Below are 14,235 nucleotides of genomic sequence, written 5' to 3' on the forward strand. Positions count from 1 at the left end.
CCGTCAGGTCGAGGGTCTCGGTCGCCACGCCGCTATGGCCCGGTCGTGGGCACTTCAGTGGCGCCCGAGCGCCAAGGGTCGGCGAGTCAGACAATTTCATCGCACAGAGCGCAGTCAATGCGTGCGGGCGCAAATGAACACGCCCCAAGTTCCATTAACGCTAGGCTAAATGAATGCTTGTGAAAGCTGGTGTTGTCTTGTTCAGATAAATGAACTTTTTTTTTGCCCACGAACGTTAAGTAAGTGAGAAGTAGATGCAGGATTATCTAATTAGCTATGCATTTAAAACTTGCACCGTTTTTATAGTACAAAACATGTGAATAAACGGTTTCGCTTGCTTATCGATCACTTACATTAGCAAATTAAGACAACATTATGAGATCCACCAGTGGTCATCTTCACATCTGTATATCTTTCCTAACGGTGACCAATAATAATTACGTTAAAAATAGTGCCTATTTATCGTGATGCCGCAAGACATCTCAGAACACGTGCTGGTCATATCAGTTTGCCCGGCCTAGCTGCATTGAATTTTGAACCGAACGCCGCTTTGTTAAATAGCGAATTAAGTTTCCGCTCATATCCAAACGTCGAATAATTACCGCCCCAAGTTGCAAAGGTGTCATGAACTCGTGACATAAGTCTGACAGAGCTTGAGTAACGCCGAGCGGACGCGGCAGGGCAAAGCAATCAGTCCCTCGTGGAGTTACGAAACCTCGGTACTGTATGGAATACGGCAGGGGTGCAGAGAGATACTAATTCCAAGAGCACAAAGCAGGGAAAACGGTCAGAGAAAAAACCAGCGCCAGACTTTGGCTGATTGTTTCGTGTCACTATCTCGGCGCATATCCATTTTCCGTCATATGAGGGTAATGTTCGCTAATTACCTGTTAGACATAACTCGGGATAAAATTTAGTTTACAGGATAAAATTACAATGAACGCTTAGTCAGTGTCACTTTGCGTACCCGAAGACATAAGTCTACTCGTATATTAACCGCCGTTTAATAAGGCTGTTGGCTGGGGTTGGATGGCAATAGTGTCTTTGATCCATGACTTATGTGTGCTACTGCTTATACGATGTTGTACTATGTTGACGAACTTACCGATGCGACGAAGACGGTTGCCACCAGCAGTGCCAGAAGCGGGTGCGCCGGGGCGGCCCGACGGCACGCCATGATGCTCGCACTCACAAGCCGACAGACGGGCACATGGACCTCCGGATCTCCGATCACCGACTATCCCTCCCTCTCTCTCTCTCGCTCTCTCGGCCACTCACACCGCAGCGCCCTCGACTCGCACTCACGCCGCTGCCGCCACAGACCAGACTGGCGGCTGGCGGCGGCCCGTCGCTGCCGCTCCGGCTGGCTCCGCCCCCTGCGCCGGACGCGCCACCTGGAACAGACGGCCGCTCGGTCAGACCCCCGTCCGGCTGACCCGCGGGGGACAGGGGGTAGGGGGACAGGACCCCACCCCCACCCTAACCCGTGGGACACTCATCCCAACCACACTATGTAGATGCAAGACCTCAGAAACATTGCATATTCAAAATAAATTCGGAGGTAGTTTGGAGGAGGCCCCGGTAGCTCCGAGGTAGCGGACCCTCCACCGCCGCCGAGGGGTAGTTTCTAGCCCCGCCACCAGGTGACAGGCGAGGACGGCGCTCGGCCGGCTGCTGGAGGAGGCAGATGGTGCGGGGCCTGGCGGGACGCCGGGTGACACGCGCACAAAGCAGGGAGTACCTGCCCGACGGGCCAGCCTCCATCCGTCAGGGGAGAGAGAGGACAGGAGAGGAGAGAAAAAAACACGGCCTGGCTTTGGGGCGGCGGCGTCGCGTGGCCCCCTGCGGCTGTCACGCGGGGCTCCGCTGAAATCCAGGGTAAACAGCAAACAGGCTCACTGGCGGCAGAGAGGACCGACACATGGGAGACGAATCGGCAACGGAGCTCGGCGCTCCCGTCGGTCTCATCAGAGGGGTACTTAGTGGCGTTTGGGGCAGCACCTGGTCCGGAGAATCCTGCGTCAAATCTAACAGGTCCTGGAACCGAATAGACACACACCAGCAGCATACTGAAACAGAACTATAAAGTACGATCCTGCTAGCAGACCTAACATCGGTGCAACATCAGGCCAGCCTGGCAGCGACAACATGCAGTAGAAAACCGTGACCGATCTGAGGGACGGCTGGCGTGCGCCCAGCGGGCGCCCAGAGAACCAGCGGGCGCCCAAGGTAACGGCGGGCGCACCTGGCGCCCCGAGTAGCGGCGGGCGCCTCAAGGTAATAGCGAGCGCCCCCAAGAGAAACGGCGAGTCTATCATATCGCACGTGTATCACTCGGCTTCTGTGCGCTCGGCGGCCGGCCGGCGCCCAGACTTCAGACACTGTATGCCGTGAGACGTCTGTCGGGCTGACCAGCTGCTACCGAGTCCTACCTTCCCAGCGGAGTCTGCCGGGCCGCCGATACGGGCCCACAATGCAAACAAGACGGACACAAGCGAGGTCCGCTTCAGGCCGCAAATCAATCGGACGGCGGCGCAGTTTTAGGCACGCCGCGACGAGGCCGGCTCACAGTGAAGCCATTGTTTGGCTGTTTGAGGTGTTTATCTGGTGTAAAAAGCAGAGTCCATCTGCTTTGTTCTCAGGTGTCAACGTCGGGCTTACTGACATGGAATATAATCTGTCGTGTGCTGTCGGTGATTGATGTGCCTTTCCAAAAGAGGACGAAAATGGCAAACCATAAACATATAGCTAAAAACACACCAGTCATCAATGTGACAGAACTGTCAGTTAGTACACAACCTCCAGCAGGAAAACGTCATCGAACCAGGATCCTAAGCAGGAATCCGGATGGCTGACGGGGCCGGCCAACCAATGCAAACGTGGTAAGACGGATCCCGTGTCACCGTCGTCCCAAACGTATGACCTGTCAGCGAGCGAAAACGGGCCCGATAACTTCTCCGCGCGACCGGCGGCGCGGCGGCGGCGGTCACAACAGCACACCCCTCTCAGTTGGGTCAGCGAACAGGACCTGTGGGATTGGTGGAATTCGCCGGGCCCTGCCCAGAGGCCAGGCCGTGCGGCCGTTCCCACACCACGCCATTTCCCAGACAGGCCCCCGGACCGCGGACACACGTGGTAGCGCCAAAATCACCGCGAAAGTGAGCCCGACTCTGAGTCACCAAGGCCGGCCGGAGAGTCATGCACTGTATCACATATTTCAGAAATTTATTGGACGATTTTAGTCATCGCATAGTTCAGATTCAATATGCTGGCAACCGCAGTTCAAATCCCCACCATGCATAGCTAAGCTTCTTAAACGCTATTGCTGACCGTTGACCAATGTGATTTCAGCTTTATAAACTGTGATCGGAAGGCACCCGGCAGTATCAAGGCAATGCCAGTAGGTATTTTAGCGCTCTTTAGAAGGTTATAAAGGTAAGGATAAACGTCATGCATAACAGCAGTATTAGTTATATTTTTATATTATTTGCTTTTATGTTTCAACCAAACAAGTATCCTAAGCATTTGGAAAATATACGCTCCCGATCACACCATGCATACCACGCCCCATGGCACTACTGTGATCAGCGCTGCCAACAAGTGCCACCACCTGCTGCACACGGCGTCATCGATCGATTCCCCGAGGCCAAATCAGAATTGTCCGCCAGCCACCCGCACCCCTAATTATCGCGTTCGACATCTGCAGACTGCATCCAGTGCAGAGCTCACCGGCGACTCCAGACCGACGCGACCTAGCGCGGCAGCGCGAATCAGCCGCGAACGCGACGGAGGGAAAGAGTTTTAGCGTGGGCTGTGCTGTGTGCTCAGCCCACAGAAGCGGTGCCCGGCTGGTCGACAAAACAGGCCCGGGCCGCCCGGGAGGCCTCCCCCTCCCCTCCCGGGGGACAGCAGCAGCTGCCCGAGCTGGACGCCACCTGCCGACGGTGACGGCGACGCCGGCGCGTGGCGCTCCACGCACACTCGCGCCAACTGTTGGCCGCTCGCGCCTCCCGGAAACGGCGCCAAGCGGGCACGTGCCGCCTCATGGCGCGCCGAGACGCTGCCGGACGGGCAGGGAGCAGCTGGGAGAGAGGTGAAGGGATGGAGGGATACGGGACCCCATAGACCGGCACCCGGCCGGCCGGGCGAGCGCCACTGCTCGATACCCTGAACTGCTGGCGCGGGACTGGATATCTTCGAACTGGATCCGGGAGCCCAGCATCCGGTAACCAGAGAATAGATATCTTCGACACAAAGCATCAGTTTGTCCCGTCTCAATGTCTGTCGATGACTGAGACGGACGGCCATATTCGATAGGAGACAGTCAGCCTCTCCGCCTAACGCTATCAGAACGTCAGAAGCGGTTGACAACAATATTATTCAGCCAGTTGATCGGGCAGTTCGACAAGCGAATAGACGGGGAACAGATGATTTAGCAATACGAAAATGAGAAAATCCACATTATAGATTGCATAAAAACTTATTTGCATTCGTCATTTAAGTGCGCACCAAAACAACCGAATATAGAATGTAGTTAGCGGCTCTATACCATGGCAAATTTAAAGGGACCCTCCCACCTTAACATTAGATTTGAGTTGAGATAGCCAAAATGGGGTCCCTGGCTCACAATTACCGGTTTTGCACTCACAACATCGAGAAATGCCTTAAATCGGAAATATTGAATTTCAAAATTGCAGCATTTTGATTCAGAGGGGCTAATGCATAGGAATACCCCTCTGAATGTGTGACGTCAGCGCAGATATCTAACGATTTTTAAATGTTTGACTAAAACATTTTGTAGCACGCGGTGGTATACGCTGCTTTCCGCACAACAAGTGCCGCACTTTCAACTAAAGTCGCTAGGAACAGCGGAGATCCCAAAAAGTAAACAAAAGTAAAAGTCTAATATCTTGAAAACCAGTGAATATTTTTCGGTGAAATTCGGTAGACATTCGTTTTCGCTCTTTCTGAACCGAGCGACATCACTTTCATGCCAATTCATAAACTTTTTTGAAGGTGGGAGGGTCCCTTTAAGTTAAGTTTCAAACCCACCAAATTAGCTCCCGGCTCATTACGAGCATTATATTGGCGCCTTTGGACTTCTCCAGGTCCCTCGTCAAAGTCACATTCGCCTCTGACCAGCGGTGCCAGCAGCCCAGCCCGGCCCTCAGCCACCATGAGGGACGGCCGAGCGTCGGGCCGGCCCGGCCCGGGCGGGCACCTGGCCCTCAGCTCGTTATGCCACGTCACGTTCCTGTCCCAGTGGGACTCGGGGACTGCCGCCCTGCCCATCCGGCCCGGCGTCTCCTCCCAGCTATAGTGACAGTCACAGCACGTCGCAGTCTGCTGGCTCGATCCCGTAACGTTCCATTCCAGTAGCGTGCTTTACTGTCCTGCGCCGGTCCTACCACGCCAGGATGCATCCTGTTTCGAGCTGGGCCACGAATCGCCCCCGGCCGGCAGTCAAGTCATGACCCAAGTGCGCCAGAGACGTCCAATGCGCTGGATAAGTCACCTGCGCGTCAGTATCGCCGAGACGCGGCCTATCGCCGCCATCGGCCGGTCATCTGGGCCTCACCGCCTCCGTCCAAGCACGACCAGAAGCACCGTACGTCGAGAGTGACGAGAAAGTCGGCAAAAAGTGCCGACGAACTGACTGACAAGCATGGCGCTGTGAGAACCAATCACTGTTCCGAGACGTAGAGAAGACAGCATAGACTGGGCTGGCGAGGCGAGTCAGGAGATGGGCCCAAATTGATTGTCGGTGTAGGACCCGGAGAGGGTCAGGTTGGATGCGGGTCGCACACTGAAGGTACGGACTGCATACTGTACAGATAACAGCCGGGTTAGTATGGCGACATCAGCGAGAGGAGAGGACCGAAGACAGGGGGCAGAAGAGAAGGAGAGAGAGGACATTGAGAGAAAAAAACGAAACGATGCGGAGCAGCGAGGACCGATATTGAGCCGGACACACGTGATACGAATCAAAAACAGATGCCACGGAAAACGCGCCAGATGAAATCCTCAAACCTGGCCACAATAATCTAAAATATGAGCTTTCGAATATAGAACTTGTCAAAGAATATAAATGGGCTCGAGACACGAGACCGGACATTTAGGATCGTGGAGAATCCACCGACGGATAACGGACCAGCCCAACGAGAAAAGGGCGAAAAGGCACGATTCGCTCGGCCGAGACCCACAGTCAGAGCCATGAACTTCGCAGCCGGCCACCCGCATACAGCGTCAGGGTCGGGGGTAGAGGTGTCGATGGGGGGGGGGTTGTCAGGGGGCCTGTTCTGCCCTATCTGCCATCACCACCGCCGCCAGCATCCAGCTGGCGGCTGAGCGGCGACCGAGATTGGGCGGCGTTTTTATTTGGACAGGGCAGCTGCGGCGCCGGACGGGCACGATGGGACGGCACGGCCGGTGTTATCTTCCTGGCGGCACTGCAGTCTCGGCCGATCGGCAGCTGATCAGGGGCCGGCAAAAAGGCAAACAGAGCGCGACACACGGCGACAGCTGCCGCGGGGACCGGCAGGCAGCGGTACGGGCTGTCGGCACACCGCCGGAGATACTCACCAGGTCAGGGCGGCCAGCACATAGCAGAGGTAGCACTGTGAGAGGCGGAGGAGCAGAGACAGAGGTCCTGGGACCCGCTGAGATACTGACCCGCCGGACCGCAGCGGCCGCCCGGGGCTGACCTCAGGTCACTGTGGGCGGGGTCTGCCGGCCGTGGACTCCTCCAATTGGCTGTGGCCCGGTGGCGCGGCCGTGACCTCAGCACTGACCGGTCGAGGTTGACGCATCTGCTACCGCCACCGGCGTCTGATGACGTTTTGTGAGGAAGTGTCGAAGAGAAATATGAGAACATATAACCTTTTCCCAGTTGAATGATAGGTATATACATGTAATTATGTAATTGAAACATCCAAAACCGAAATTCTGGCTATTGAGTCACGTAACATGATTCTTAATCCTGCATGGATCAACGTTTTGCCTCTGTAAGCAAAAAACACAAACGGCAGTCGATCAGCATTAGATGACACGGAATAGCAGTCGAAGCCGGTGAGCATATTTGCTGAAAAAGTGCAAATAGGGAGCTCATATATCACAAAAAAAAATCAGCGTCATCAGCTCTCGTATATTTGACCACTTAACGAGTCTGACTGCCGAATAGCATGGCGTCACAGGAGCTCCATCAGCGCCATTAGCGTGGCAACGCCCCATTATCGAACAGTCTGTCACTCACGGCTCGGCTGTCACGTTCGTGACGGTGGCGCCGCCGACTTTCTACTGTGTCGACACCTCGGCTCATTCCCACGATCTCAGCCAAAGGGTGCACAGTTTCCAAACTGTGTCAGCGTCGCGTTTATCGCTGTGCATGCCACACAGCGGCGGTCAGCCACTTCGCACCGCCATCGCCCGCACTTGCACAGTGCTCAGCGGATTATGTCAAGGCTCTCTGAAGCGGCCGTAAGCGGGTTATACCCCGGCGCGCGGCCCCAGAACGACAGCTGGTCACCCGCCTCCGAAGGGTTTCTCACGGGCTCCTCCGGCCTGACAGCTGGCGCGTGCGGAGACGCCGCGCGCGAGGGGGCGGCGCGTGCCACATTGCGACCCCCCCCCCCCCCCCCCGCCGTCCGCCGGCCGGGTGGCGTCACCTGCTCCCCAGCACCGGCAGAGGGGAACCGGCCAGTACACAGGACCCCGACAGAAATACGTTCGTCGTTCATTACCAGCGCCGGGTCGGCCGGGTGGGGTGGGGTGGGGCCGCAGACGCTGACGACGCCTCGCAGCCGGTCGGCGGGCGACAGACGGACCACGGCTGACGGCTGACCCAGGGGGAGGGGGAGGGGAGGCTGACCCAGGGGAAGGAGGGAGGGAGAGACTTGTGACTTAGGACGGCCGACCTAGGGGGAGGAAGTGGAGAGTTGGAGTTCTGACTGGCCTAGGGGAGAAAGCGATGGAAAAGGCTGCCCAGGGAGAGAGCAAGAGTAACTCTTAACTGAGGATGGCTGACCCAGGGAGAGAGAGGGAGGGAGGAATGACTCCTGACTGAGGATGACTAAACCAAGGGCAGGGTGGGGCCGGGGCCTTTCAGGTAGGTATCAAGCTCTACAAAATACCTACCTACCCAACGTCAGGCCGGGCCAGCCTGAACCTTGGAAACACTGCCTTTGTAAGAAAGGCGGCATGCAGTGCTGTGCATTGACACCCCGTTCTGCACCGGACAGTCGGTCCGTTTCAAGTGTTTCCTTCGTGACCTTCCCGACTCGCAGCAGACACGGCGAATTGGCCGGGCACGCCAACGCCGCGCCGGTTGGCATTTCACCACCGCCCGGCCGGCCAATCGCCGAGTGGCGGCATCCTGCAGACAAACTGTTATTGAACCGGCAGCGCTGTCTGCAGAACTCTGTCCGTTTCCGGCACGGCGTGTTTGACCACTGGCAGCTGCCGGCGACGACAGTGACTTCCGGTCAGCTAGGGGAGGCGTCCAACGGGGCCAGGGTCTGCAAATGTGTCCCCCAGAACGCCGGAGCCCGCCCCTCAGCTCCTCAGTGGCTCCCTGATACATTCGTCATTCATGGAGACACCAGCGGGGAGCGGGGAGCCCATGGCAAGCTGGTTGTCGAGTCTCGACTACTCTCAGCATTCAGTCATTTACATACTGGAGGCAGTGCTTCCGAATCATGCTTCGGGCCTGCGCATGTTACGGCGGAGATGTATAAGAAGCATGTCTATTCCGTTATTTCTTGAACAGCAGATGTGCTTTATCCCACGTTGCTTGTAAAAACAGCTCCACTATTCATCGTTCGTCAGCTGTCGCCTCCCAGCCGTCTGTCATCTAGAGGCGCTGATAACTCGTCAAACATCGGGTGCAGTTGTCCGTTGTTGGCTCGTTGTCATTAGTCATCTGCTTCTGCCGCCCACACGGGCGCTTCGGTCGGTGACGGGACTGATGATGGTGGTGGGCGTCCGCCGTCACCGATTATCAGTGCTGACGTGACGTGAGTGACGTGCACCTTTTTCATTGGTTCGACTTGGCATTCGGGAGATATCGTCCCACGATGCCGTCACTTGGAACAAGGTGTATCAGACGCGAGATAGGTCGTAGCGACTCAATAAGACCGTCACTCGAGCCCATTACAGACCAATGGGAATTCAAGCGACTCCAGCCGAAGCTCACGATCGGTCGGTGGCGCTATCCGCAAAGACCAAGCCGCGCCATGTTTGTAGAAGGTGACAGACGGCAGTCAAAGTGGCGCAGCAGTGTAAACAGCGCCGCTGTGCCGTGCAGTTTGCCGCAGTTTGGGATAGCACAGGCCCTAAAGAGCCGCCGCGCCGCAGCCGCTGAAAACATTCAACAGTAGCGTCTGGCTCCGTTTGGTCGGCCCATAAACATTGCCCCTTCCCGGCGCAGCGTCTTATCCAAGGACATCTCACAACAAACACATCATGAATGGCCAGCTGGTGGGGCCGCCTGTAGCGAAGGAACCCGCATGCTTCGGCCATGGGCGACGGTCGGCGCGTCCCTGGATCGGTGTGTCGAACGGCAGCCGCCGCTGCATGCTCGCACAGACCGGCCGAAAACAGATTGTCTCACTGGTTCTGTCCAATACTTCATTCAACGCAGACAATTCCAATTCACAATGAAGTAGTCCGGGACGATGCAGACAGACGCAGTGGTCCAGTCCCATACATGCAGTCACAGTGACACCGTCCAACACAGTCGGTCCTGCAGTAGCTCGGTCCGACATGGCAGAGCGGCCCGGTCCGATTTGCTATCACAGTGGTCCGGTCCCATCTACCTATACTCCACGCTCAACCGTCACAGTGACCTGGCGTCGGTCCTGGTGGCCTGATTCAACATACAGACACAGTAGTCAGGTCCGATACGCCAGAGTGACCTCCTGCACGGTGTCACCGATGCAGAGTGCCACCGTTGCGTCACGGCGCCGCATCAACTATGCCATGCAATAGCTCTCAGGGGCTGGCAGGGGATATTCACAGAGGATATTCAGGCCACGAGGAGAAGGCTGCCGTCACACAGCGTCGTCCGTCACATGAAAACCACAGTCACACGCAGACAATCACAATGAAGTATCCCAATTCAGATCATACGCCACTCACATGACGATAATTCATTTTCGATAGCGACCCGCTGCGATCGGAGCGTGCCAAGTGTCTTGTGTACGAGGAGATGCAAGAGAAGTCGAAGAAACCTTTCAGGTTTATTTCCCTTGGACTGGCGGGCTCTGCATGGACAATGAAGAGGATTGTTCACGTGACCTATGTTATGCCGTAACAGACTCTCAGGCTCTGCCGTAACGTAACTCACTCTCAAGCTCCTCGTGCTTTTGGAAGCAGAGCTCATTTTAAGTGGACAATGAAGTGGGCGGTCACAAAATGATAATGCAATGTGTGATGTATGTTGCAAGTATACCTACCTACTGATCATTTTTGTTTACGCTGGACACTCCGTTATGCAACAACAGGGGGAAGCAAGGGGAGGCAAGCATCGGATAAGAAAAGGAAAGTACATTCATTTTGATATCATAATTAAATCGAAAACCGGAGGAGAAAATCGCCCCCGTCGGCTTAGTGCAGCTCAAAAACCTCTTGCATTTCGGTCGCACGATATCTCGGACAGATCTCAGTACTTTGCACATGCAGAAACACCAATGAAATTGTAAGGCGCTTTTGGCACCTGCGACATTTATTATCCGCAGTGAAAGCGCCATGTGCACTTCCTGAGGCCGTTGGCAGGCCGTCTCTGCGCGCGCTGTCCTCGGCTGCAGCGGTCGGCGCCGGCGGCGGGCGGCCGGTCCACCGGGACAGGTGCTGGACAGCCGAGGTGCGAGGGCCGCCTGCAACCTGCGCCCTTACCCGGTAACGGGCCCTCCGAGTGACCAGCTGCCCCCGTGACCGTCAGCTGCGCGGCCCTCTGTGTCAGGGTCCCTCTGCACCGGCCGTCCGCACCGCGTGGCACCGGCGCACGACCGATCCTCCAGCTGATGGCGCGGACGCATCAGATGCTTATCGATGGCCAAGTCGTTATTACCTGGGCCGCCCTCATTAACGGGCTCGCAGCCGGACGCGGCGCCTTGTAGAGAGGGAGGGCCGGGGGAGGCCCGCCTGTCAGAACCATAGGCCACCTAGCGCGCCGGGAGCCGGATTAACTCCCCGTGCCGCTACCGAAGGGGTTACCACAAGGCAGTAGCATCGGACCTGCCTAATTTACCCGGTGGTCCGTGTAACAAGCCGCACCGTCGCTTAATTGCGGTCAGTAAGAAGCGTCCTCGGAGGGTAATTGGGGGATTGGCTTTTTGCGACATGTTGTGAACGGTAGGACGGCGGCAAATATGGATGAAGCTGCGGCGAGTGCGCCGCGCTCGACAGCTGGCCACACGACGGTGGCAGTTGCGGCGCCCAAAACAGCGCGCCGGCCCTGAAAACAGCGCGGTGTAGGTACCGGCGGAGCCCCGATCGGGCAGAACGGTCAGCTGGCACACGCGCCGCGTGAGCGTCGATCGAACAGAAAAGAGCTCAAAACATGGGGATCAGGGGGCGGCTTGAAAACAGGGGGTTCAGCTGGAGGGGATGAGCGTTTCGGTGGAAAGTAATGCCATGTAACCATGCAACTTATTTATAATATCGGTAGGCAGTTCAATCGGATCAAGCGTATGAATTGATCGTTTTGGTCATTACACGTTAAAGGGACTATCCCACCTTTACATTAGGTTTGAGTTGAGATAGCCAACTGCCAAGTTTGCGGCGAGGTCCAGAAACCACTATCTATCTTGGTTGCAACCCCCGCGGCCTCGTGGTGTTGAGGAAATGCGTTCTCTTCATTTGAAAATGAGCCCTGCGCAAGGCCCAATCTCTTAACCATTAACGGTAATCTGATGACGTCATTTGCCTTTTGAAGTGAAGTATCACTTGATTTACGAATAAGCCAATCAGAGACACTTTTGTTATTGTATGAGCCGAGTCATATTTGAGAGCAAATACCTATATTTGCTGCCAAATTTCCCACACACTGACATGAAGTAAATCCTTCATTACGTCACAGATCCGATCTAAATGACGTCACGATGAAATATAGAAGTCACAATATCTCAAAAAGTATACGATGAAAACGCGTAAAAACTTGCAGAATTCGTCATAATATCATGAGTAACATTTCCGAATCCTAAACGGGACTTTTTTGAAGGTGGGATAGTCCCTTTAACCGCTCGAAATTCAAACCATATGCATAGCATAGCAAAGGCATTGCACGGATACAGAACCGCATTATTATTCTTTAAGGAGCTTGCCATGACCTGCGTAGCACGTATTCAAAATGGCAAATAGAAATGGAAGTTAAGTTTCGTAAGCAGTAAAGCAATGGTGCCTGAAAGGGATGGCCACTGACCCACTATCATATCAAAACCATTCCCTTCTTATGCATCCAGTGTGCATTTGCAGAGCACGTAGTTAGTTGCAGCGTCGAGTTAAACCATTTCGCTAGTCGATATTTATTCTATGAAGAACATGTCCAGAATGATTCAGCCAGTGCATGGGCCGGTCTACATTGCCCAAGCATCATAAATATCACACTTATAAAAGAGCTCATTGACTATCATCACAGATCGCGATCATAACCTTGAGATCACTCACTTTCCGACCATCTAAATCGACACAAATGGTCGAATATATGCTGGGAATTACCCTTCCATAGAGCCCATTGCTGTGATTCGTCACAATCCACCGTCCAATTACGGTGCACTGACGCTCGTCGGGGCCGGTCACCAATGGTGCAGAACGGTGCTGACCGCGACACCAGCGGCCGCGCCCCCCAAGGGCACCAGTCGCACCAGCCAAGGCCGTCTGTCAGCCAAGCATGCAGCTGCGCATTGCCCATGGAGGTTGGCTTGGAAATCTGGTTTGCCAGCCACATAATCGGTGTCTGGTCTACCGCCCATGGGGTCTGCTGGGAAGTCTGGCCTGGGCTGCCATTCGGTGTGTCCATGCTGAGGGTGCCTACTGCCTAGTCTGCCGTCTACAGAATCAGTTGCATGTCTGGTCTGCCGCCTTCGTGGCGTGCTCGGATGTCAGGTCCTCCCTCGGGTATGTCCTTGTGTAGGTATCGTTTAGCGTGTCAAATCTAAAAGAAAACATCATTTTGATATTGAATGCGTTCTACGGGACACTTCTTGATAGCCAATCGGCACGTGCGGGAAAATTGAAGTCGCATGCCGCCATGATAGCCAATGTGATGTGCACGCGCCCCATGAGGACAGGCAATTATGATTAAAGCGACCACCATGGCCAAATCAATACAAAATACATTGACCTCAGAAAGACCGACCAGACTTTCTTGAAATAAGTTGTCTGCCAACATGCCCGATTGTACGAAGTAACTCTGTGAGTAACACATTCAACCCACCACGTGTTATGCATTCGCCATGCATCAGACGCCCCCGACGTGCGCCCTTTAAAACCGCGCCGGACAGGACACTGCGGCGTGGCGAGCCATGGCGCACAGGATGGAGGGGAGACGCAGGTGGCGCGTGCCGACAGATGCGGCGCAGTGGCGGCGATTTTTGGCGTCCCGGTCGGCGGCGGCCAGGTGATGCGCCGCCACCGCCGCCACCTCGCCGCGGACGCCGCCGTGCAGGGAAAGCGGTAACGAGCGAAGGGCCACGAGCCGGGGGAAAGGAGGTAGGGGACAGCGCGGGGGACGGAGCACCCAGCTCCTGTGCAGCAGGGATGGGGGAAGAAAAGTGGCTCGTATACCTACCATAAGAAAGCTAAAAGCTTACTGGATACACAAGCCTGTGCTAAAACTGTGCTAAATCGTCTTCATACTAATGCAAAATGTTTGCCTAAAGTGGTCTCTAGTCTTTAATGACCTTGTGGGTCGAGAACATGCATGGCTGGCATATGTAAGCGAAGTCAATAGGACAAAAATGTTCCATGTACACTGTACAGTACAGCGATCCTGTGCAGTCTAGAGATACGTAAAATATTCAACAAATGCGATGTAGCATCAATAAAAGAAAATATATGATATTCAGCAGCATTATCTGGCACCACAAGCTTTTAACCGAGGATAGCATGATCGCGCTGCTCCAAAGCGCGTGATTCGTTTAAACGGTTTAAGCTCCGACTCTTTTTCCAGGTGAGCCTCTACCCTCTACTATTTGCCCCCTTCTACGAGTCCCGTACCTGGCAGCCGTCTCCCCAGCC

General features: G+C 55.2%; 1 protein-coding gene across 2 annotated transcripts in view; it reads right to left on the bottom strand.

The window, feature by feature from the left end:
- The window catches only part of LOC122379168 (neurogenic locus protein delta-like), a 75,297-nt gene that overhangs the window by 8,239 nt on the left and 52,823 nt on the right, over positions 1–14,235 (bottom strand). Inside the window, exons 1-2 of one of the 2 annotated variants that reach the window (XM_043361124.1) lie at positions 6,583–6,707; positions 1,106–1,394 (exon numbers count right to left, since the gene is read on the bottom strand). In XM_043361124.1, the coding sequence (XP_043217059.1) occupies positions 1,106–1,177 (72 nt within the window). In that variant the 5' untranslated portion in view covers positions 1,178–1,394; positions 6,583–6,707. Of the gene's footprint in view, positions 1–1,105; positions 1,395–6,582; positions 6,708–14,235 lie in introns of those variants that run through there. The other variant, XM_043361123.1, reaches the window with a different exon arrangement.

The sequence above is a fragment of the Amphibalanus amphitrite genome, unplaced genomic scaffold, assembly GCF_019059575.1.
Source record: "Amphibalanus amphitrite isolate SeventyFive unplaced genomic scaffold, NRLGWU_Aamphi_draft 000073F_arrow, whole genome shotgun sequence".
Taxonomy (NCBI): Eukaryota; Metazoa; Arthropoda; class Thecostraca; order Balanomorpha; family Balanidae; genus Amphibalanus; species Amphibalanus amphitrite.